Source organism: Idiotropiscis lumnitzeri, chromosome 20, assembly GCF_059441095.1.
Source record: "Idiotropiscis lumnitzeri isolate Australia: NSW breed Sydney's pygmy pipehorse chromosome 20, RoL_Ilum_1.0, whole genome shotgun sequence".
NCBI lineage: Eukaryota > Metazoa > Chordata > Actinopteri > Syngnathiformes > Syngnathidae > Idiotropiscis > Idiotropiscis lumnitzeri.
The window spans coordinates 7,079,231-7,103,356 of NC_142410.1; the positions used below are offsets into that span (position 1 = coordinate 7,079,231).

The following is a 24,126-nucleotide window of genomic DNA, read 5'->3' on the forward strand; positions in this document are numbered from 1 at the left end:
GGCCTGGGGTGGGCGGGGGGGAGGGTGGTTGGAAGGCAAAAAGATGCACAGAGAGGAGAGTGAGCGCTGAAAGGCGGCCAGGTTGGGACGCAGGCCGGATTGTGAGCTGCGATTTCAGCAGAGAGCGGTGGAGGGGGAGGAGAGGAGAGGAGGGAAGAGTGGGAACAAGGGAAAGGAGGAATATCCTCTGCACCGCAGTGTGACTGGAAATTTAATAGAGAGAGAGAGAGGGGGGGGGGGGTAGACGGGAGGAGGTGGGAGGCGGAGGGGGGGGGGGGCGTAAAGGCACAGAGACCTCATTGCTGTGCGGCTTTCAGCAAAAAAGCCAGCGCTCGTGAACAATGCTCACTACAGCATTCACAGGGAAGGGAAGTGCAAAAGGAAGGAGGGGGGGGCGAGGAGGATATGGGAAGGGGAGAGGGGCATATCTTGGAGGTCTTTCAGAAGCATAACCGGCCTTCTGCGTCCTTTGACCTTTTAGTGCGGGCTGGGACAGAGCGAAGATGCGCTAACTTGGAGCTGACAGTGAAGAGGGCAGTCAAAGCACAACAACTGATGAGAGAGGACACTTCAAATGTGCTGGGGCCAATTCAACACACACACACACACGCACACGATGCTTGATGAAAAGTCCTCACAAAAGACGGCTCCCTTTCAAATAGAATGTTTTTTTAAAAACAATTTTTTTAAAAGTCTACACACCTTTTGTTCACTTTCATTTAAAATTAAATGTATTTTTTTTCTCAGATGAGATGAGGTGACCAAAACACTCCATCCATCTGCTCCTGCTCCGGCCCCTATGTCAAATTTTCGAACCCATTGTGGTCCGCCGATCAAAAAGTTTGCCCACCCCTGTGACATAGACTGTTCACAAATGGAGACAGAAGTATTCTTATTTATGATATTCAAATAAAATCCTATCGCAGTAACTGCACCCATCTTACATATTAAATATGGGCTATTTTGTGTTTATCATTTGTTGCACAGTATACCAATTAGCAATTAAATGCCACAATTACCGGGATTCTCCTCTGTTTGCAGTTGATCTTCAAAATCAACACGGAACAAGCAGTCCTTGTGCATCTTTGATCCACGATGAGACAAGCCTTGTGAGGTACATTTGTGTCGATTGTACCTCGAGGTACGAAAACGGACTCCCGCTGTAAGCCATTTCCCGACACTGTAGGTGTCTTTTCTCGCTTGATCGCCAGAAAATATTTCAGTGCATCATATTTTGCAGGCGCAGCCCGAGACGGCCTCTTTTCTGCTTTCACAAGTTCCAGGCTTCTTGTAGGCTGAAACGCTGTCGTTTTTTTAGACAGATCCAGATGACATTTTCTGACGAATCAAAATTGATTGTGCAAGCAATAATAAATATGACGATAAAACTACAAGTTGCGATAAAATTGTAGCTCAATGTGACCAAGTTAAAGTAGTGCATGCACGGCCAACCCTCTGAAAAATGTCTGGTTACGCCACTGCGTAAAAGTAACATTTTATGTGTGTTGTTCCAAAAAGTTCCTTAAGCAAAAGTAATGGAGCTCGTCCAACATTGCTTAGTCACGATATTTAGACAGAGTCACTAATCGTCTGCCAAAATCAAGCAGCCGCCATTAAATTCCAAGCAATGTAAGTGGAGTCATAAGTCAAGTCAGTCAGTGTTTACTTTATAATCTTGTCAATACGCTCACTGCAAAGCCTGAACTTGTCCTCATTTGTTCCATACTGAGTCATGACTAAAATATGTGTCAGCATCATGCTCTTTTACAGGCCAACTCATGCGGATGAAGTGCTTGAATGGCTCCATGACTGCAGGTGTAGCCACGAGAGGCACTTCTTAGCTGCTCTTAGTGGGATTCAGAGAGGCCGACATGCGAAATATGCGTAAAGCCGAGGAAGGGAGGAGGAGGAGGAGGGGTGCGGGGGGGGGGGGGGGGGGAGAAAAAAAACTTGTGCGCAGCCTGCATGCGCGCCTTCTCCAAGGATGACCAGACGCGCGCATGCATGCTCGTCCCCTTCAACCCAATGTGATCATACTAATATCATCGTCTCCCGGTGGCCTTTCAACTGATTGCCCCCCACCCCCACCCCTCACTCCTTCAATTCTTTTGTCGCGCGCGTGCCTGTCGGCGTGGAATTGTGTTCATCTGTAAGCTGCCATCATCACCAGCACCACCTCCACCGTGCAAGACCCCCGCGTTGCGTTGGCGCTGCGGAATAGCCGACAAGACGAACAAGAAGAGGGCAGCTCTCAGCCCGGGAGACAAGCCAATCCATTTTGGCGAAAAGGGGGGGCGGGTTTGGGAAAAGACAGACGAGCGAGCGCTGATGAGGATGTCGAAGGGAAAACATCGACGTTAGACTCCGCAACGCCGAGGTAAGCGCATGTTTGTGCAGGTGTGAACGTTTAAAGAGAAGGATGAAATGGCCGGCGCGGTGATTACATTTGATTCCGCGATGTGCACGCGCTGACATCCAGCGAAGACTATCAGGTGGTAAATTGTGCAGAAGCTGCAAAGATGCGTGACAATTTAGAAGGGGTGAATATTTAATAAGCGGAAAAGTAAAGCCGGGGTTAAATAAAAAGCAAATGCATTATGTAAGCGCATTTTTTTTTTTTGCCTTTAAAGAAACCGTGGAGGAGGTGGCGGTGGAGGGGTTTTGTGGGTGCAGTTGTCATTAAGCGCGAGTGGGTGCAAGCCATTTTGTAATGCAGCATGTGCAGAATTAGGCCTATTCAGAATTTCAATTGCGTTCTGGAGGAAGGTGCGCCGTATAGTGAGCGCAGCTGCATTGATGAATAAGGCCATTCTGTTCGATTGTGCTACATATTGAAGGGAGAGTGCTGGTCATCAGTGAGCTCACTATATTCAACGGAAAAAAAAAATCCTCATCATTTGATTGCAATATTGGCCATGAAGCAGCATTTCTGCCCACCTCGATTCCCACATCCTGAATCAATCTAGTGTTGTCATAGTTACAGTAGATGATGTTGGCCCTGCTGCACCTGTGTCGCTTTGTGTTCATGCACGCCATCATCTCATCGGGCCTTGCGTGGACTTAACAACCCATCACTAGATAGACCCTTCCTCTCTTTTTGAACCCCCCACCCCCACCCCACACCCGAAAACAACTCGCCCCCCCCCCCCCTGCCTCTTCATAAACCTTAACGACTGTGTTGTGGAAAGGCTTGATACAATCACGACGTGATTGGTTTGTAGCAATTGGTCAGCAGCTCGCAGCTAATTTGTCTTTTCACGACTGAGCGCTCTCTCAGGCCTGATCGAATAATCAATAACGACATTGTTGCAATCTGCTCTCAACACCAAAGAGCAACAAAGATTAAATAAAAAAAAAATACACCTTTGAGGATTTCCTTCAGCTTGGGGGAAATAAATAAATTGCAGGTGAACAGCGATGCCACGATTCAACCAGCCCCCCCCCCCCCAAAAAAAAGAGTCTGTGTAATATTCTATTACCTGAAGAGCATCTCATGAGATATAACTTGCCTCATATGGTTGAGAGATTGAGGATGGCAGGTCAAGGCAACAGGCTTTCAGTGTCAAGGTCTCTCTCTCTCTCTCTCTCTCTCTCTCTCTCTCTCTCTCTCTCTCTCTCTCTCTCTCTCTCTCTCTCTCTCTCCCTCTCTCTCCCCACACAGTGAAAGGTTTGTGACCATGTGTGGTCCTTAACATGTGAATAATGTGTTTTTGCTCCCCCAAGGCTGTGGAAAGAAACCGCACACCTAGCAGAGCCACTTAAATATCCCTCGTGTGTGGTAGTGCATTGAAGTAAGAAATAAAACAGACTTTTTAACCTCAAGGAAGAAGCCATTATGACTAAGTTGAGTGAACTCAAATTTCAAAGGCAAGAAACTTTGAGAGCATTTTAAGTTGGGAAATTCAAGAAAATATTTTAAGTTTTGCTTGCGTGAAAAGTGTCTTTTCCGCATTTTTGATAAAGAAATGCGAGTTCACACAACAAATTAATTGTTGCCATACATGTCAAGATTTTAATAAGTTGTTCCAATTTAGATTAGTGCATTGGGCCAAATAAATACAAGTTGTTGTTGTTGTTTTTAACTTTAAATCAAAGTCCCATTTGCCCATTGTTGTCAAAATCTTGATCCAAGATGCTGGGTCTCATCCTCAAACGAATGTGCCGATTCATTTGTTACATTCGTATTTTTTGGAACGCTCACGTTTCGACAGTGTATCTCTCTTCATGTATTCTGAACATTATTTGCAATATTGGAAGCTGAAACTAATTCATAATTTCAATTGTTTATTTGCAGACTCAATCAAACGTATTATTATTTGTCATTTAATGCTTCCAAGAAATAAGTTCAGTAAAAGATACTAAATTGCACTTTGGACTCCTTTCCCTTCCTTGTCTGGGCTCTGACCGGCCCGCCATCTTGCTTACAGTTAGCCCTTAAACAAATTCGCCCCTACACTTCCCCTAACAGTCATATTACAAAAGTGTAGTTGCAAAATTAGCAAACGGGGCAATTCCATCCTGGCGCCTCTCTATTTGTGTATCACTTGTTGTTGACAGTCCGTGTGCTTATATACATTGTGCGCCTGTATGAGGGTGTGTGTGAGAGTGTGAGAAGTTTGTGGGATGTGCTGAGCATCTGGAAAAAAAATCTATTTTTAGCAAACACACTCCTTCGTGAATTTCCTTAATAGCTGCTATAACAGTTGTTAGCTCTGTTTTCTTTCACAACCACTGACCTTGTAGATATTATAATCTAATTTGTCATGATTTTTGGTCTTCTCCCAAGTTTCTGGACGGATTGTATGAGTAAATGCTTTGGTTGTATATGATATTTAAGTGCAGTGGAACTTGCGATTTGAGTGGCAAACGCTCATCAAGCGCTGCTAAATATAATAATGTAGAATGGGGCGCTGGACAGTAAAAAACACAAGATGGTGAGTGAGCAGGTTGCCACAGCAACTGTGTTTCTAGGAGCCCATGCATCATCGTTGCATATAGGAGAGGAGACGCAAAACATCGCCATCGGAGCGTGTGAAAAGCAGCGTTTGTTGCAGATTAAAAATACGTGCATCTATAATGTATATTCAACACGGCGAACTTAGAAGAGGACAAAGATCGCCGGTGTCGTAATGTCTCGAAAACGAGGCGGCACTTGGGCTCTTATCGTTGCGAGGGAAATAGCCCGAGCAATTCTAAATTTAGTGAGTCTGCTGATGCTTGCAGGCATTTCTGTTTCCAAAAAAGTGACGCGACAGCCTCTTAACCAAGGGCACGGTTTTGCTACGGATGCATATCAGCGTGGGTCTTGTTCTCAATGTCTTGTTTGGTTCGGCAGCTTGGGCGCGAGGCCTAATTGTGTGTTCGCTTATGGCGCACAGCACATGCGGTCAATAATGATTATAAGATAATTGCCAGGATTGCGTGAGGGTAGCATTTGTTAACTCGTTAACAGTGTTTTTTGTTTTTTTTTTTGGTTTATGATGGATTGCAAGAATCACTGCAGTGACCTTACGTGTAGATTAATCCTGCGGGCTCTCATAATTTAATTCTCTATAACGCAAAATAATTTTTCAGATAGGATGTATACATTCGTTGACTGCTAGTCACCTGGCTGTTTTTTATTTATTTTTTGTCAACCGAGTCATTAAGTTCAAGAAAATGGCAGTTTACCGTCTAGTTGTGCTACAGGCCACAATTTGAACGACACTTCTTCCCAACTCAAAGCCTGACCTTGCTTGTCTCCTGTACCAGGACATTGTAATATTTTCATAATTAAATTCCATCCTGGGCATCCTTGCATGAATGTGTTAGGCTAATATCTCAAAGCTACCGCACTGTGCATGACTTGACCTCCTTTCTTTCTTTTTCTCTCCTTTTCTCTCTTCTATCGCCGCCCCCCAGCCCCTCCTTTCCACAGTGAGAAGAAACAAACAACCTCTGCAGAGAAGACGCTTTTTCCGGAGCAAAATCCCTCCCAAATATAATTTTATACTAATCATTGTCATGGGAACCAAAAAGGACATGCTTTCTTAAAATGACATGCAAGGAAGATCAAGGTGTTTGGTAGTCAAAGAAGCATGAGCAAAGTAAAGTAAGAATCTATTAAAGATACAGTCTTTAATATAACATTATACCCGTCTTTTTAAATAATTAAGCAGTCGACTTGAAGAAGAAAAACATAAAAGAACATAAAATATGAACATAAAAATAAGCACTTAAAGTCCCCTGTTACGAGGTGATTTATAACATCATACAGCAGTCGGGGTGGGTCATGACTCAGTTGCCATGCGTGTTGTCATGGTGACCAGCCACTGCACCCCTTCCCCCCTCCTCTGGTTGGTCCACCTTTTGTTGTGGTTCCACAACCATGGACCTCAGCTGACAGAGGCAGCACCCCCCTGCCCTGTCCCTTGTAGCTGCTCCAATCAGGCGAGCCGTGTCATCTGCACGAGGAAGACTCTCGATCAAGTCCCGGACAGTATTTCGGAAAACACAAGATACCTCAACCTACAAGAGAACACAATTCAGGTGAGCGCGACAACACGGTCGGTGTTCAGTTCATATGTTTTGACAGGTGGTGCTACAAACATGCCTTCGTGTTTTTGTTTCCACACCAGGTGATCAAGTCTGACACCTTTAAACACCTGCGGCATCTGGAAATCCTCCAGCTCTCCAAGAACCACATCCGGCAGATCGAGGTGGGGGCGTTCAATGGGCTGCCAAACCTCAACACGCTGGAGCTTTTTGACAACCGTCTCACCGTGGTACCGTCGCAGGCCTTTGAGTACCTCAGCAAGCTAAGGGAACTATGGCTACGAAACAACCCCATCGAGACGCTGCCGGCGTTCGCCTTTCACCGCGTTCCCTCTTTACGCCGTCTCGATCTCGGGGAGCTCAGGAAACTGGATTTCATCTCGGAGGCCGCCTTTGAAGGTCTGTTCAACTTGCGTTTCTTGAATCTTGGCATGTGCGGCTTGAAGGACATCCCCAACCTCACCCCGCTCGTACGACTAGAGGAGTTGGAGTTGTCAGGGAATCAGTTGGGGATAGTCCGGCCGGGATCCTTCCAGGGCCTTGTGTCGCTTCGAAAGTTGTGGCTCATGCACTCCAAGGTGTCAGTCATTGAACGTAACGCTTTTGATGACCTCAAAAACTTGGAGGAGCTCAACCTCTCACACAACTCACTCCATTCACTGCCTCATGACCTCTTCACGCCTTTGCACCAGTTGGAGAGGGTGCATCTCAATCATAACCCGTGGGTGTGCAACTGTGACGTTCTGTGGCTCAGCTGGTGGCTTAAAGAAACGGTTCCGAGCAACACCACATGTTGTGCCCGATGCCATGCGCCGCCAGGTCTGAAGGGCAAGTACATCGGCGAACTGGATCAGAGCCATTTCACCTGTTACGCCCCAGTCATCGTGGAGCCTCCCACAGACCTCAACGTCACCGAGGGCATGGCCGCTGAGCTCAAATGCCGCACGGGAACCTCCATGACTTCCGTCAACTGGTTCACTCCGAATGGCACTTTGATGACCCACGGATCGTACCGCGTCAGGATCTCGGTGCTCCATGACGGAACGCTCAACTTTACCAACGTGACCGTGCAGGATACCGGACAGTACACTTGTATGGTGACCAACTCGGCTGGTAACACCACCGCCACGGCTGTGCTCAATGTTTCCGCGTCAGACCCCAGCAACAGCTACAGCTATTTCACCACCGTCACTGTGGAGACCGTTGAGACGGTGGGAGGTGGGGACGATAAGAACTCAGCCAGACAGTACATCAATGAGACCTTCATAGATTTCCCTAATCCTACTGTTGAAAGAGGGGTCTTAGACGGCATCACTATAACCCCCTCTCTCTCTTCACTTTCCTCACTGTCCCCACGAGCAAACAGAGCCACAGAAAATGCAGTGACTGTGTCCATAATTGATGTAACAAACATTCCCGGCCTGGATGATGTGATGAAAACGACCAAGATTATCATTGGTTGCTTTGTGGCCATCACCTTTATGGCCGCCGTAATGTTGGTGGTCTTCTATAAGCTACGCAAGCAACACCAGCTACACAAGCACCACGGCCCGGCCAGAGCCATCGAAATCGTCAACGTGGAAGACGAGATCGGAGCCGGTGCGGGAAGCGGTATCTCAGGCGGGTCCACCATGAACACCGGCAGCGGCGGAGAAGGCACGCTAAGGATACATCGTCCGGAAATAGTGAACCTTCCCAACATTGGCCGTTCGGACACGTTGAACCATTACTACAAGAGCCATCATTTCAACAACAACGTGATGGGTCTTAGCATCGGTCCCGATGGAATGGGATCAGGAGGAATGCACAAGAACCAGCAAGGCCAGGAAATCCCCATCTCCTGTACACCCGTCCCCATCTCGACATCCAATCTGCTCGTCTCCTCGGGCAACGGAACCAACACCAACCCGAGTTCAATGTCGCCGCCCCTGCCGATGTCTCTCCCCATGCCCACAATGGGCCTACACGGCTCGATTAAAGGTTTCATGGGCCAGAACCAGAACCCCCAAATGGAGCCGCTTCTCTTCAAGGGGAACTCAAAGGAAAATGTCCAGGAGACTCAGATCTAAACGCGCCAGTGGGACAGAGAGGGGATTCATGTTGGGTTTATGCTCGGAATGATTAGACACTAGAGTGCATTGACTTTACACCAGGAGACGGGATAGATGGGACATGGCGACACACAAACACAGAGACTCGTCCGTGATGGTGTACTGAGCCAAGGATTACCACAGAGGGCCACTTGTGTTTGTAGTAACGCTCATGGCTGAGGAGATCAAGGAATGGACATTGCTACAATGTAAATCTGTGCCAAAGCAAATGTTTTTTTTTGCAAAAAAAAAAAAAAAAACATTAAAAAAAACAACAACAAAAAAAACAAAACAAGTCTTTGGGAATAATCGGCCACTATATCATTGTTGGCCCGGAGAGAAGGAAGACATGCACACTAGTACTTACCACACTGAAGATGGCAGAGATTACCGAGATGTGAAATCCGAGAGACATTTTTTTTTTTTCTTCTCAAAAAGAAGCCACACTTGCTCTGAAGTGACTCAATAGACTTCCCCAAGGTGACAATAATGTAGGCATAAATAGATGGACAAAAAGGTACAGTGCAGTACAAACTACTGTGAAAAATCCACAAATTATATAAATATATTTTCATTTAAATATGTATCATTGCAAACTCCGACGCAAAGATATTTTGGGGTGGATGTATACTCCGGGAGAGTTTGTTTCTATGTGAATACCGAGGGGCGGCAGAGCTTGGGGAGGTTGGTTATGATACATGTTTTCAGTTTGGCTACTTCTCAGAGAACATAAGGGCTCAATTGCAACACTCATTGTGAATCTTTGAATTGGCTTCAAGTCTATTTAGGTTGTAGTGCAGTAAACGCAGATCTCTGTTTTGACAAACTTCTGTCTGTTGCTTCAGTAGTAATCATTACAAATTTTTGTGTTCCGAGGGTGTATTATGTATTTTGTAACAGCCAGCTACTTGGTATTTGAATCGTATCAATTCTGACAATGCCATAATGTTTCAACTAATGTTTCACAAACAGGGAGCGGTATTCCCATGCAAAGACCTGTACGGCTAAAATAAAAGTGTTGACTTCTATGTGTTATTTCAAGCAGATCCGTAGCCAGGAATTTGATATGACCTCCTTGCTCATGGTGACTATAATCATGCCATAAACGCCGTCATAATGACGTTTCGACATCTCTCTGCAGCAATCGAGAAGGGATCGAACATCCAACCTAGGATGATTGGAATGAATGGAAATGTACAGTATATCAATAATAACAATGTCTGGTTGTATGACAATTGTAAGAACTGCATTTTTACAGTGTAACTTTCATATGTTCGATGCCATTTGCGCTTCTCGCGTTTCAACTATGTATTTCTTTATTTTTGTTAGTTTGATATAATGTGTACAGTTGTCTAGCCATGTATCATTATGTGTGAAATAAATGAATCATATATTGGATTGTGGCCGCTCAATATGGCAACCGCGATAGCAAAACGTGAGGGATTTTGTGCTCAACCTGGAGTGGACGTATGGGTTGTGGTTGCGCCATTAGTCACTGTGCTAATGAAAGGTGTCATCTGCTCTATTAACATGTTCAGACAGGCTATTAGTCACTCTGCGGTATACGTCCAACAGACACTACAAAGAGACGCTTTTCATGAAGGGTGGCATTTATCTGAGTAGCCCTTGGTATGAGAGCGATAACATTTGTTTTGGCGAGAAGTTTGAAATGACATTTTTCTTAAAGCAGGAACGTAAAATGTTTGTTGCAATTGAGCACAGGCTGGATGTGTGAATACTGAGAGAAAGACATTCACACAGATGCTATACTGCATTCATTTCTCCTTTTTGTTCACTTAATAGAAGTGGCGTCGCTAAGAGGGGAAGTCAAGTCAAAAATGTTCTTTACAATAATGTGTTCCATGCGTCCCAAGTCATCGAAACACATGATTAAAATTGCATTTGTAGAATATGAATTAAGCAGAAAAATTCACGTTTTTATTAGGGATGTAACGATTCACTCAAGCCCCGATTCGATTGCATTTGAATGGAACCAATAACTATACACTATGCAGAGTTGCACTATTATTATGAAACTACAAATAAATACAATTTCACATTTCTTTAGCACCAATACATTTTTTAATATAGAAGGGACTGAAATCATATTCATAAAATTGAGGAAATGTATCATGCTAAAGAAAACCAAAATCGTCTCTTGAATTGATTTTTTATTTAACTTGATTACAAAATGTTTTGTTTTACATAGCTAGTATGTATAATAAATGCACATTCAAAATGTGGTCAGTGACTAAACACATGAGAGAGAGAGAGGGAGCGTGAGAGAGAAAAGATAAAACTCGGAAATAACAATCTCAGCAAAACACAATTGGTAACCCATTTTTCCCAATGTTTTTTTAGCACTGTAAATTAGTATATTCTAGACACCTAGGTATGTTATGTTTTATTGTCGGGTGTTGCCATCAATGGCTTCTTGCAAATGCGTCATGTTGTACTTTGGGTTTTGAAATTTCCGACTCCAAAAACGCAACACGCGATGCGCGTTCGCAAGCTAGCACTTGAGCTCTTGCTGTTTCGATGTCAATCACGCGTAAGTAAATACTATGTTTTGGTATTTAATACACGTGAGTTCGCCGACTAACGCCGCTACAACCCACAGTAGACGCTACGTAATGTTTAAGTACCACAACAGGACATCGCGTGCGACGTTCCATCAGACGCACACGGTAGCCTGTGCATGCTAACTATAGCTGGCTATGTCAGAAATTATGTTATTGTAAATTAAATCAGGCGCCAGCCGCAACGTTTTTTCTTCATAAATGTTCGCTTATCACTGCTGTGTTGCTCTGAAAGAGAAGTTTACATTGTATTAAGTAGCGTAGGTGTGCAGTTTACAGCACATTTTCGATTAATCTTTACAGCCCTAGTTTTTATCCATTTTATGGGCCGTCCATTTTGACGTTACACCGCCCTCTGCTGTCGACTGAAAATAACACCACAGTGCCTAAAGGCTCAGGTAACAACCATACACACTTTGCTGCCTGAGGTGGATGAAAACGGATGTACTTTCCCAAAAGTGCAATGTTAATCAGAATAACGTTTTGAGGCTACTGACGCACATTGAACATATTGGAAGGAAAACAATTTGACTTGACTTCCTCTTTAATGGATTATAACGCGATCAAATCTGATTTAGTACTCATGTCTGGTTTACATGTACGACTTTCTTAAAGTCCCCGTAAAGTGAAAATAAACACGTCTTGTAAATTTGACACGCTACAGAGAAGAGTGTTTATAACAACCAAAATTGTATGATTTAAAAAAAAATCTGCAAGTAGATAAAAGGAGGCTTCAAAATCAGCTCCTAACCGCGAGTCCGTTCAATGCGCTAAAGTCACACTCTGCTCAACTGTCAATCAAATACCACAAATCTTAATGCCTACACATGTTCAAGCCATGAAAATATATCCGCTCAAAGCCGCCATTGGCTGGAATACCGTATATACCAAACTGGTTGTCATGCTGCATGCACCGTGCTTTGTCGTTTAAAAGTAATGCGTGGTGTTAGCCACCAGCTAGCTTGTGAACTAACAGGCTGTGTCACCTCAAAAAGATATTTGAGCACATGCTTCCTGTTAGTTAGATACCCACAATGCTTTGCATTCCAACATATTACACTAGCTTGAATAACGCAAAATAAAAATTTGGGTTCTGTAAGATGCATTTGCGGTGAGTATAAGCATAACTAGCCGCTAGCTAACTACATGCTGTAGTGGAGTAGAAATGGGCCAGGTAGTTACATCTATGTATCGTATTTTTCGGAGTCCTTCATGATTCAGTTTTAATGCGTTTTTTTCCTCTTCATGCTCCAAATTGTGCAGCGAAAATCTTAATTCTCTCACTCAAACTATGTAATGGAAATCCAGCCTCGTGGTTCTCCACTCGTTTTAGTTCCTAAATATCCGACTTTGTATCTAAGTATCCAATCCGATTCGTTTGATGTCCCGCGCCGCTCACAACCACTTGGGGGGGCAGATTTGATATGCTGTGATGTATTAACTGTTCCAGTCCACAGTTAATTCTGTTTGATGAAATCTCAGCATTCACAAATACTTTCTAGTTTACCTGACGACACGTACGATAAACACGTTTGTAACTGTAATCCAGCTTTGTATGTTATTTTGTGGCTTTCTTGTCACTGTTGAAGCCTTCTTTCGGTGTTGCTGAGCAATTTCATGTCCCCCCCCCCCCCCCTCACTCGCAGGTCCGTATCGATTACACAACATTGACAACTAGTCATAGTCGAGTATAATAATATGAGATGGGCGTCTGACTCTGACAAAAACCCACGAGACTCTGTTGTCTGTTATTAAAGAAACGTCTCCCATGTCAACAAACACCAGCTCATTCTGTTCAATGCTTAACAGTGAATCTGTTGCGCTTTGCCCCGCAGTATAATCTCACAAGTGGAGCAATCGATCAAGTGAGTCAGGTTGTCTCAAACGCGGCCAGGCTTATTCTCAGACTGGCTTTTTTTTGTTGTTGTTGTCGTTGTTGTTGTTGTTGGGCTGTGCATCGCATTAAAACGCTGATGTATATCATAGTAAACGTGAGCGTAGCCCCGACAGACGCATCTCGCAAGCAGGGCTGGACACACTCGGAATATAAATGAAGGCTAAAGACATAACATATGGCCTCTCCCTTGATGTGATCCGTTTGGCGGCCCTGTCGTCAGATTTCAAAGAGCATACGAGATAATGTCTCATGTGTGAGCGTGCAGTCTGCACCGCCGCCATGGTGCCGATGTTTCCACCCGAATGTTACCGTGGAGAACTGAGCGCTTTGGCGAAACGATTTGGAACAATTTTTTGAGCAATATTGCGATTTAACGTGCAATTATTTTTCAAGGCCCTCTTATAATGATGAAATACGTTCTCGTGGTTATATGACATTTGCATATAACATTTGCAGGGTAGTCTTGAAGGTTGTATAACCTGTTTGAAATCGTATGAGCGCTTTTTCAAAGAAGCTCAAAAGGTGAGACTTTAATACTGAACAAAGTTGTACATCGCAATACATATGATGCCTTCAAGTGCAGTTCTGCTCTATGTGTTCCATCCATTGCCGACAGAGACATCTGGATTATCCCCAAGACATCCTTAATAATATGGGCTCTTGTTGACTGCTGGAATGACAAGACAGGAAACAGACTAACCTGAAAGGTAAGAGATAATTGTCTTAATAATTGTCTTTTTTTTTTTTGCACGTGTGTTCACAATATAATGTGACATGATGTAAATAATTAAAAAAGACACAAATTCTAATAAGTAACGCCATCTAATCCATTGGAAAATAAATCTGCCGTAAACATTTGTTTCCGACCTTTCACAAATGGCCTGCCTTGGCTATCTGCGGGCACTAGAAGACCGATAGCTATACTGTTCATTGAGACATCTCAGCTCCTCTCAACTCAGCCACACGGCACTAATATTTAGTCGTTCTTCACTGAGGGTGAAATTAAAATATGACTGTGAGTCCTATTATATTTTGGATTACGGCAACACAACATAGATGCTATTCAGTGTTAGCCTTAAGCGAGGCTAGCTGCGGTTGTTTGAAATATTGTCCACCCAAAGCGCTGTTTAATGTGAAGTGAGTTTTACAGTATGTGCTCACATTTCAAGCAAAACAAAACACACACAAGAAAAAAAAAATGCCATTAAACATCTTTTTGCGCTTATTTACTCTCCCTGTGTGGTTATCTTAATATAGACAATATAATGCAGTTACTTCTGGTGGTTTTTTTTCTAGAGTTTGCACATATCAGCACTATTAATAAATGTGACAATAGGGAAAAGAAGATGTTATTTCAAAGTAATTACCTCTGGCAAAAACACACAAATGTACACATCCTCTCTAGAAATGTGAGCCACCCCTCGTGACCCGTTACATTGCGATAAGTGCTACTTTTGGATAAACTATACACATGTCGTGGTTTTATAACAAATCTTGTTAGGCTGCGTTTGCCAGCTGGCTAGTAAACAGAAATTGTAAACAGATTTGACCGACTGCACGACCACAAAATATCTGTTATTATAATAACGGCGCACAAACATGGTGTTGTGCTGGCTTCTCTAAAAATATCGCCCGTTGACTAATTAAAAGCCTAATTATGAACAAGTTGGCTAATTTGCCAATGCAGTTATTATGTATGAGTAAATCCAAAACGGTGAAGAACCGTGTTAGATGAGATGGAATTTTTGATTAAGCTGAATCACATCTTGAAGAATGAAGTATCAGCAGCTTGTTTCCGCGTGCAAAAAATAATAATCTGAATAAATATTCTTAATATTTCATTATACTTAGTTGATGAGGTGGACGATGAAAATATCTTTCAAAAAACAAGACAAAAGTACAATATGTTGAAAATGCCATTCACTTATTAATTAATTGACATATAAATAATAGCTAAGTATGGAACTTGTGCGTTTACCCGAATTAAAAGCAATCCTCGGAATGCTAATTTCAATGAGCAGAATGTCGACTTTCCACTGCAGTGTCCCATATAGTGCACACAACTCCTTGCTCGCTGTCTTTCCCTTTCAAATTCAATAACTAACGTCCCAGCTGCGCACTTCTCGAGGGAATCCCCCGGCCCCCGTGGCCCGTAGACAGGCTGCGCGGTCCGTGGGGAACCTGACACAACATCAACTCCGCTGCGAAGCCGAGGTGTCATTCTGCGGGCCGCGTCTCTCTCTCTCTGCGCTCGCGTCGGGAGCCATGAAAAATGCCAAAGCCTTTCGTTCCTTCACACTTCACAGGCAGATAAATAAGCACAGGGCGGACATATTTGATGTGGCTGTGTGGGTTGCGGCAAGAGCAAAACATCCCATCTAAATATAATGATAATCCTGTTCCTATTTATGTGAGGATGGAGCACTTTTAGCTCTGACTTGACTTAATAAGATGGATGAAAGACAGCAATTTAAGATGACACGGTTGCTTTTAACTGCAAGTAGCTAAACACTCGCTGGACACTTTATTAGGTGCACCTGTGCTTTTTTTTACGACTGATGTAATATCAGATCTGCAGCAGCAATTCTACCTTTACAAAAATGCTAACGATTACTGTTAATTGATACGATGTGAGTGGAAATTGTACATTAAAAGCAATGAGCATGCAAACTCAGTTTGAATCCGGGTCATGGCACCAGAAACCTGTATATTCTCTGTCTGTTTAATGGATGCTAAAATAAAATAGAGACATGGTCGTAGCGCCGTTTTCTGCCAGATGCAGAAAAAGGCCTCTTCTCGCTATGCCATTGGGTCAAAACCTTCAAAAATGTCATATTTTATACGCAAATCTATACTATTAGTCAGCCCACGCATAGGTCTATTTTTTTTATAGCTGGATAGACAGTTATAAAGATGCAGAAAAAGACAGGCAGAAAGATAATTTGGAATATTCCTCCATCCAAAGTTCTGTGCGATTTCTCGTGTGGCTGCAGCACAGATACGTCCAGTGGCCACGTCGCTCGAGTGGACATGCGTCACTATCTATCCAGTATGTGTCACAAGATTTCACAAGCCTGCAGAGTTTCTCGCCACCTCCGGGGATGAAACAATCAGCCTGACCAACAAGGCATGTAACCTACAGAGAGCAAGAGAGCGAGAGAGAGAGAGGGAAAAAAAGCTGATTGTTTGTGCAAGCACACAAATGTTGCTGATGTGCGTGAAAAGGTTACTTACACTCATGCTGCGTGATGACCACTTGACTTTACTCATTTCACTTTTAAAGCCCACAAAAGAAAAATGGAAATTATTTGCCTCACTGAAACATTATTATATACACTACTAAAATCTCACATAAATGACTGAAAGCTCTCTCACATACAACTACTGAAATGCACTCACAACTGAAACACTCACACAGTACTAAAACACACTCTTGCAGGAAACTGAAACGCAGGTACACAATGATGAAACACTCTCACACATTCCTGAAATGCTCTCATATAAAATCCTCAAACGCTCTCACACATAACTGAAACACTTTTTTTTTTTTTACCGGAGTTGTCTATATTTATATATGTCGAGTAGCACTTGTCCTCTAATGCCTTTATCCTCTGTCGTGTATGTGATGAAGTGACAGCGATTACTGTCCCATGAATATTTAGTTTGCAGAAAACACAGCGCGCAGACACCTCGGAGTAATTACTGCAGGAATGTACAGTGTGTAGCAAAACGTTCCCCTGTGGATACACGCCCACTCACCCAAACACACACTCGGGCTCAGTGCGGATGCCGTTATTAGATTATACTTACTTGATTATTGATTTACCATAACGTCTGATGGAGGCGATGTCTTTACTCTGTAGACTCTCCATGCGTTTGGCTTTTATCGGCGCTGCGCATTATGTCGGAACATTTACTTAGCCCCCTCATGCCCCAGGAGTACGCTAGGTTTTTACACGGCTTATAAGAGCTTGGCATTTGGGGTAATTTGTTTGCTTTCCTGCTAATTAAATGAGAAATTTAAAAGCCCTCTCATGTTTCTTGGGTCAATATGAAGCTGGAGATGGCTAGCTGTTAGCTTAGCATTGTTATGCTGCTCGTTGTGTTTGCCGGCACAATGGTTGTTTGAAATCACTTTTCCTAAAGTGAAAACATGTCAAATGTTTATAGTTTCAAACGCAAGGAGAAACACGCGCCATGATTCATTTGAATTTTAATAGAATTGATTTTACTCCCAAAAAAATGTTCGCACAGTAATGCTAAATGCTAAAACCAATGTGTTATTTAGTACAAGTTTGTAGTCATTCATTATTTCGTGCTAGTCTACAGGAAGATCTGAGTCGTTCCGTCCAACACATTCTGGTTCGGTTTAGGTATCAACACATTTAATTGGACCAAGTTGAAACTTGTGCCTTATTATTTTTTTTTAATGACAATTTATTGCGTCATTCAAGAAGATATGTTTAAAAATATATTGGAATAAAAACACATATTAATGATTATTAGAATGGAAAATGTTCTCTTTGTGTTGACAAAAAAATTTGGGGGAAAAACTAATTTAATGCAGAAGTATCATATATTTTCCCAAAACCACATAATAAATATTTCTGTATGATCATGAGTCAAAGTGGAAGTCTAAAATACATTTTGTTTAGATTTCTGTATGCATTCAAAACAAAACACTTTTAAGCGAACACTTTTCTTTAAATACATTTTTGAAACCACAAGTCCCATTATTTGGATTGCAAAATGAATTTTTGATTGAGAGAAAGATATCATGCTATGCATCTAAATGTCTGTCTGGTAAAACCATGTTCTTCATTAAATATAAATGCCACGTCATCACTGACCCAAACTGGAAGATTCCACTCAGCACACCGACCGAAATCACGAGTAAAGCGGAAGAAAGTCCACTTTCTGCGCTTCCCATCCCGTCACTGCCATCTTGCCAATTCTCCTTCTGTCCTAAAGAAGGACATTTAAGTCCCAAGGGGCAGAGGAATATTGACGTGGAGAGATGAGTTATTGATTGCTGGCAGAGGACAAGCGAGACAGTTGACATGCAGCAGACTGCTTCACGTACCAAACAGCATAAAAGCATTGGGCACTAATGACAGAATATTAGATATGATATGCATCTATTGAGTTTTGCTCAAACACGTGTACCGACGGGGGAAGGTGCTCGCCTCCTCTGCGGCGCAGTGATGCATCTCAACATGATGCAACACTGCTTTCTTCTAGGGCCTTGTACTGTATGTGTGTGTGTACGAAGCCATAATACAAATGTGTTCCATCCTGATCGAATGGGATGATGACATTGATGCGAAATAGCTTTGGCCTTCCCCTGGCTGCAATATGGTTTCCACAGAGATGCATCTTCTTGTCTCATGGATGCTTTGACGATGCTGTGTGATGATTGAACGCATGAAACGGAAATCGGCGTACACGCGCGCAGGTTTGTGCTTGGTGACATTTCAACTGAGAAAAAAAAAAAAAATGAAAAAGTTCCAGTGCATTATTTGAACACGCAAATATATTCCCACAGGCTATTATGCAAATTTCGGAGGCTGCGGATTGTGCGATGCGACTAGAGCGGGGAGTTCACCATCACGTTAGAATTAGCATTGTTCACACATCCGCTCATCTTTAGGCCTCTTTCTGCACGCCCCCCCCCCCTTCTCCCTGCGTCCTCTCCTTCCCGTTCTCGCTGCGGTGTTGCTATAGCAACAGAGAAATGTGGGAATACCTCCGTCCTTCAGAGTGCAGGAGATGGAGGGAAGGAAGGATCAGACAAGGATTCTTGTGAGGAAAGTGCTGTTATTAAAAGATAAAAAAAAATTATAAACACAACTAACACCCCACACTTAATGCCTATTCATATTTGTAGGGTGATGTGTGTGTTGGTGTGTGCGTGTGTGTGTGTTCACAGACAGAGAGCATGACGCTGTATGCGTCCGCGTCCGATTATCATGCTGGGCCCTACGCGCCATTTGTCCGACGATACATGTGTTCTGGACGTCTCCATTTGTAGTGAGGCTGCAGTTTCCATGACAACGTCCAGACTAAAATAGCACCACACGCTCCTGCCCCTCTCTCTCTCTCTCTCTCTCTCTCGCTAGCTCTCACTCTCTCGGTTCACGGTGCGCCAATAACGGTTCATCCCAGATCTTCGGGCCTCCTTCTATCTGGATGAGACGTCCCAAGCACACTCCTCATATCCATTCATCATATGGACTCGAGCACATGTAACCCCCCCCCGCTCCCCTTCCCCGCACCTCCATCCCTATCATAACTCCGCCCACCTCTTATCTCGGCGGCGCAACACGTTCTCTCAACATGCATCAAACCCGTCGTTGCCACGGCGACGCGCTTGAAAATCGCCGCTATAATTTCCAACAAAGGCAAAAACACTAGAGCCCACTGGGATTGGAGTGTGTGTCTTTGTGTGTGCGTGCGTTTATTTGAGTGACAGGCAGCTGCAGTGTTGTAAGTGACCCTTCAGTGAACTGCTGGGTATCGAACGCCTCTGTTACATACTGTGTACGTTTGTCTGTGTGTGTGTGTGTGTGTGTCGGCCACATATGGTGATGCTGCCCCTCTCTTCAAGACCAAACATTATCTACATTATATACAGCAGTGGTGGGCAGTCAAGGACAGCAAATGCTATAGCACTAATCTATAATTCTACCCTAAATTCTAATAGGTGCTCATTGCCTATGCATACCAATGGTTCGGTATTCGCAAAATGTAAAGATGAATGCAAATCTTCTCAATAAATTCAGCCACGTGTTGTCATGTCAATCTAAACCGCCCATTGTCATAGGCTGTAACTTAAAATCTGTGATTTTTTTTTTTTTTTTTTTTAAGTACCACGTTTTAACTGTGCCCTTGTTCATATTTTATTGACGTTATTAAATAGTGACTCTGAACTCTACTACGATGGTGACAGTTGTGTGTTGTTTGCATATTTTATTGATGGCTTCTATAATTGGCATTCCCTAGTAACATATCTGATATTAAGAGGCGAATTAATTCAAGTAAGTCCCCACTGAGGGCCTTTGTAGCACTGACCCATTTATACTCGCGTGTGCCTTTTTCCAAGGCCAACTTCTACCAGCTGTGTGCTCAACGCTATGTGGACAAAAGTAGCGAGACACGCATCTTAATAAATTAATTAGAGGTCAGGATAAATGCCTTAATTAGTGTGCAATCCAAATGTCCTCTTGAAATTGTTTGTTTCATTTATATGTCAGCCAAATAAATCACAATTTAGGTCTTTCCCATAACCATAAACGCACCGAATTTTGCAGTAAAAAAAAAAATAAATAAAAAAAAAAGTCTAATAGCTATTTTAGGGATTTTCGGTGGCAGAATGTTAAAAAAAAAAAAAAATGACAGAATATCACATTATATTATACATTCCCCCTAAATCATGAAATGATTGATAACTGCCAGAAAATTATTTAATTACTACAAAAAAATGTATCTTTGTTGATTTCTCAATGCTCAGGACAGGCGAAATGTTAATTCTTGTTGTGTATCATCCATTTTTCATTCATACACTAAGTAAATGTCCGAGTAAATTGAAACAAGATCATCATTACATAATTTTTGTGACATTTTTGGTTTAGTGGTGTGCTGTGAGCATCTTCTAATGGAAACATGGGCCTTGGCTCCGCAGGGGTTATGTATTGTATATGACAGGCGTGGGTGGGGTGTATGAGAGCCCATTTAGACAAAATAAATTAAGACGTTTTGGAAAATTCTCTTTCCGACCTTGTGGGAAGAGTCTAAAGCTTGAAATGCTTCAGCCTTAAATGCATGCTGAGATATTTGCGGAGTGCAAAAAAAAATGTGCCAAAGAGCCTCAGGCCCATCAAAGACCTTTGGAATAAACTAGAACAGAGATGAAAACGCTCACATCCCGATTTTCTTTGCATACAAGTGGAAATTGGTTCTAACTGCCAAATGCCGTGTCCACATTTCTGTTCTGATACATTTGCATATGTAAATCAGAAATCAGAAATAAGCTACAGAATGTCCATCCCATTTATTTCTCATACCACTTCTCTTTCTCAGGGTTGCCAGTCAATCACAGAGCAACAGGCAGACAAGTGAGAACGGAAACCACGCTCCCTGCACCCAAATCAGGTGAGTGGGCCACTCCGTCATCAGTGACTCAGTGTAAATGTTCTGTAAGAATTCGTACATGCAGTTTAGTAAGTCGGCCATCAAATGACAAGAGAATCATTGTGACGAGACATCGTCTTGTAGCATCTCCAATGTTGCCGTGGTAACCGTGACTCACCTACTTCTCTGGGTTAACGTTACTGTTCAGAGTTGTGCGCAATATTTGTATTTTCTGCAAAAGTTGGCTTCAAGTCAAACTAGTGGGCAGGAAGTATGTTTCAATCGGGGAAAAACATGTAACAGCGGCTTTCGTCAAAAGCGCACATGCAAGTGTCATACGCTAAATGGAAGCGTTGCATGAAGCACCAGCAAAGCCACCAGCTAAACTATTAATATTCATGTCCTTGGCGATTATCTCAATTCAATTCAGGTCATTGAGAATGAGCAGCTTTCATTGTTTGTTCTGAAGTTCATTAAGAGATGGATGGTTTGTTCTCACGAGGTCAATTCTTGAATTCACCTTTTTTTTAGTATGGAAGATCATTTTCCCTAAAGAATTACTGTCAAACCAAACATATAAAAGAGGGAATTACATGATATGCATTGAAAACAATCACATAACTGCTTTAAAGTCTCATAAACGCATAATGGAAAAACGCCATAGATGGGCTAATGAGTTCCAATCAACGGATATTTGACTTAAAACGTCGCAGCAATATGTAGTCATGCATTTCCATGAATTTTAATACGTGTGGAAAGGTTTTGTTTGCATTCTTTTTCTTTTGTGTCTTTCTCCAATACGTGACAACTCACGACCTGCTCCACTGTGTTTCTTTTGTCTTCTCAACGACGACTTGTGTACGCACTTCCGCTCATTGGATGAAAGCAGGACAAATGGGACATGGCCCGTCTTCCGCTTTGAGGCGAGCGGAGAGAACAGCAACGTTCGACTCACTAGGCCACGCAATATAATAGATCGTATCTTATCAAACAAGACGTCAGCTCCGCGTCTTCACACTCAATAATCCCGTTGCATCCCAGAAAGCTGCTTTGATACTAACACATACTTACATGTGCGCCAAGTCAGGGAAAACACTGCGGGCTGCGTAATTCCCAGGCCAAACCCACAGCAGATGACATAGCACATTATAATGAGTGTTTATGGCCTTGGGAGAGTGTGTGTGTGTGTGTGTGTGTGTGTGTTAATCCGTGTAGCCAGGTGGCAGCGTCCTCCCTGTGTTGTGGTTCCTATAAATTGAAGGCTGCTGCGATAAAGTGGCATCATCCAGCGTGATCATCTCCTTAAGATCCCAAGCTGAGTCAAAAATGTCTGCCAGGCCGAGCTGTCATGTCACTGTGGGATGGGAAATTGGCCCAGACAGTGATTTGGAGTGTGCTCGGAGATGAAGTAGATTGGTGTGTGCACAGAGAGGAGGTCAAGTAGGAAGACTATAAAAGCTCGCTCCCCTTTACTGGAACATGCACTTAATGCCAATGAAGATTCGAGATGTGCCGCAGTGCCTCCTAAAATGATTAAAATGAGCAAATATGTGAGGTCTTGACTCACACGCTCGCATTTATACACCCCGAATGAATGCGGTCCAAAATGTGGACAGAGCGTCGGCATATTTTCCAAACTGACTCCGTGACATACATATTTGATACGTTATGTAACAAATGCAAAAGACACATAAAAGCCGCGTAAGGGATTCTAAGTAGTTGTAGCTTTCCCGCCGTGTCTTTTGGCTTCTTACAATTCAAATCCTGGTTTTATTAGCGGGGGTAGAAAAGGTAAACACGCTTTGTTTATGAGGCGTTGAGTTTTTTTCTTGCATCGTCATGCAATAATCCCACTATTTAGTGCATGTCAAAATGAGTCTGGGAAATGTTTTAAGTGTGACACCAAGGCAGGTTATGGATTGGATGCCATAGTCAATAAAAGGGGGGTTAAAAAAATATATAATAGTTTGTGATTTTTTTAAATTTATTTAAAAAAAAATGTATTCACTTTTTTATTTCTTTATTCATTTATTTATTTAATTTTAAGAAAATGCTTATTTTTTTCTGTAGGTTGTATTAGTTTTAGGTTTTTGTTTATTTATTTATTTTTCACATTTGTCAAGTGCTAGATAAAAAAAAAAAAGTCATTAATGTTTACCTTCGTCTGTTAATAAATATTTTTATTGGAACAAACCGCGGAAGCTCATGTATAAAATTATTTGATATGGACAAAAATAAAACAAATGTTCGGCGTAAAGATTTGGTTCGTTTTATAAACTTAAGATGTAATTCAGTTAGTTTTATTAATTTTTTTTTTAAAGCATTTTGATTTTAATTTTAATTTTCATTATTAGTTTTACACAAAAACATTTTAAAGATGTTTTTCATTACATATTAAAGATCACAGAGACCCAATACTTGTTCAATATTTTTTTTTAATCAGAAAACAAACCATTCAAAATCAGTTCTTTCTGTCCAAAGAAAATATCGCTTGGAAAAAGGGCAGCCTGCTCATTTTCCACCCAAATTATCTCGCAAAGCCCATAAAATGATATCAACGATTCCCCAAAATTCAAAACCAAAAATGATAAAAGAGGACCTTTAAGAGGATTGAACGCATATCAAGCTTATAGCGTCTTATCTAGTATCATGTTTTTGACGTGACGCTACGCTCGCGCTGATTACACTGTACTTTAGAGCCGCGTGAGCGTTATTATGTTTGCACATTGTATGTGACAAAGGATTACCCTGAGCCCAAACTCCACCGGCATATCTCTCGCAGACACTACAGCTTTGTGCGTAAACCTCTTTTCCATCGCGTCTCAATGCGATGGGAAAAATGGTGACTGGGGAGAAGAGCGGGGAAAAAAAAAGACTAATGTTTGTTAAGCGTTTT

At 42.5% G+C, this 24,126-nt stretch overlaps 2 protein-coding genes across 2 annotated transcripts in view; both read left to right on the forward strand.

Annotated features, from left to right (window-relative positions):
- Positions 1-2,004: 2,004 nt before the first annotated feature.
- Positions 2,005-10,020, forward strand: lrrc4bb (leucine rich repeat containing 4Bb). The gene is made up of 3 exons (XM_088285171.1): positions 2,005-2,377; positions 5,902-6,528; positions 6,618-10,020. The coding sequence occupies exons 2-3, from the start codon at positions 6,286-6,288 to the stop codon at positions 8,601-8,603; spliced, it is 2,229 nt and encodes a 742-aa protein (XP_088141297.1). The 5' UTR covers positions 2,005-2,377; positions 5,902-6,285; the 3' UTR covers positions 8,604-10,020.
- A 150-nt stretch (positions 10,021-10,170) lies between these two features.
- The window catches only part of LOC148317365 (tripartite motif-containing protein 16-like protein), a 52,551-nt gene continuing 38,595 nt past the window's right edge, over positions 10,171-24,126 (forward strand). Inside the window, exons 1-3 of the mRNA XM_088285173.1 lie at positions 10,171-11,175; positions 13,717-13,807; positions 21,180-21,251. The gene's annotated coding sequence lies outside the window, so the exon portion shown is untranslated. The remainder of the gene's footprint in view (positions 11,176-13,716; positions 13,808-21,179; positions 21,252-24,126) is intronic.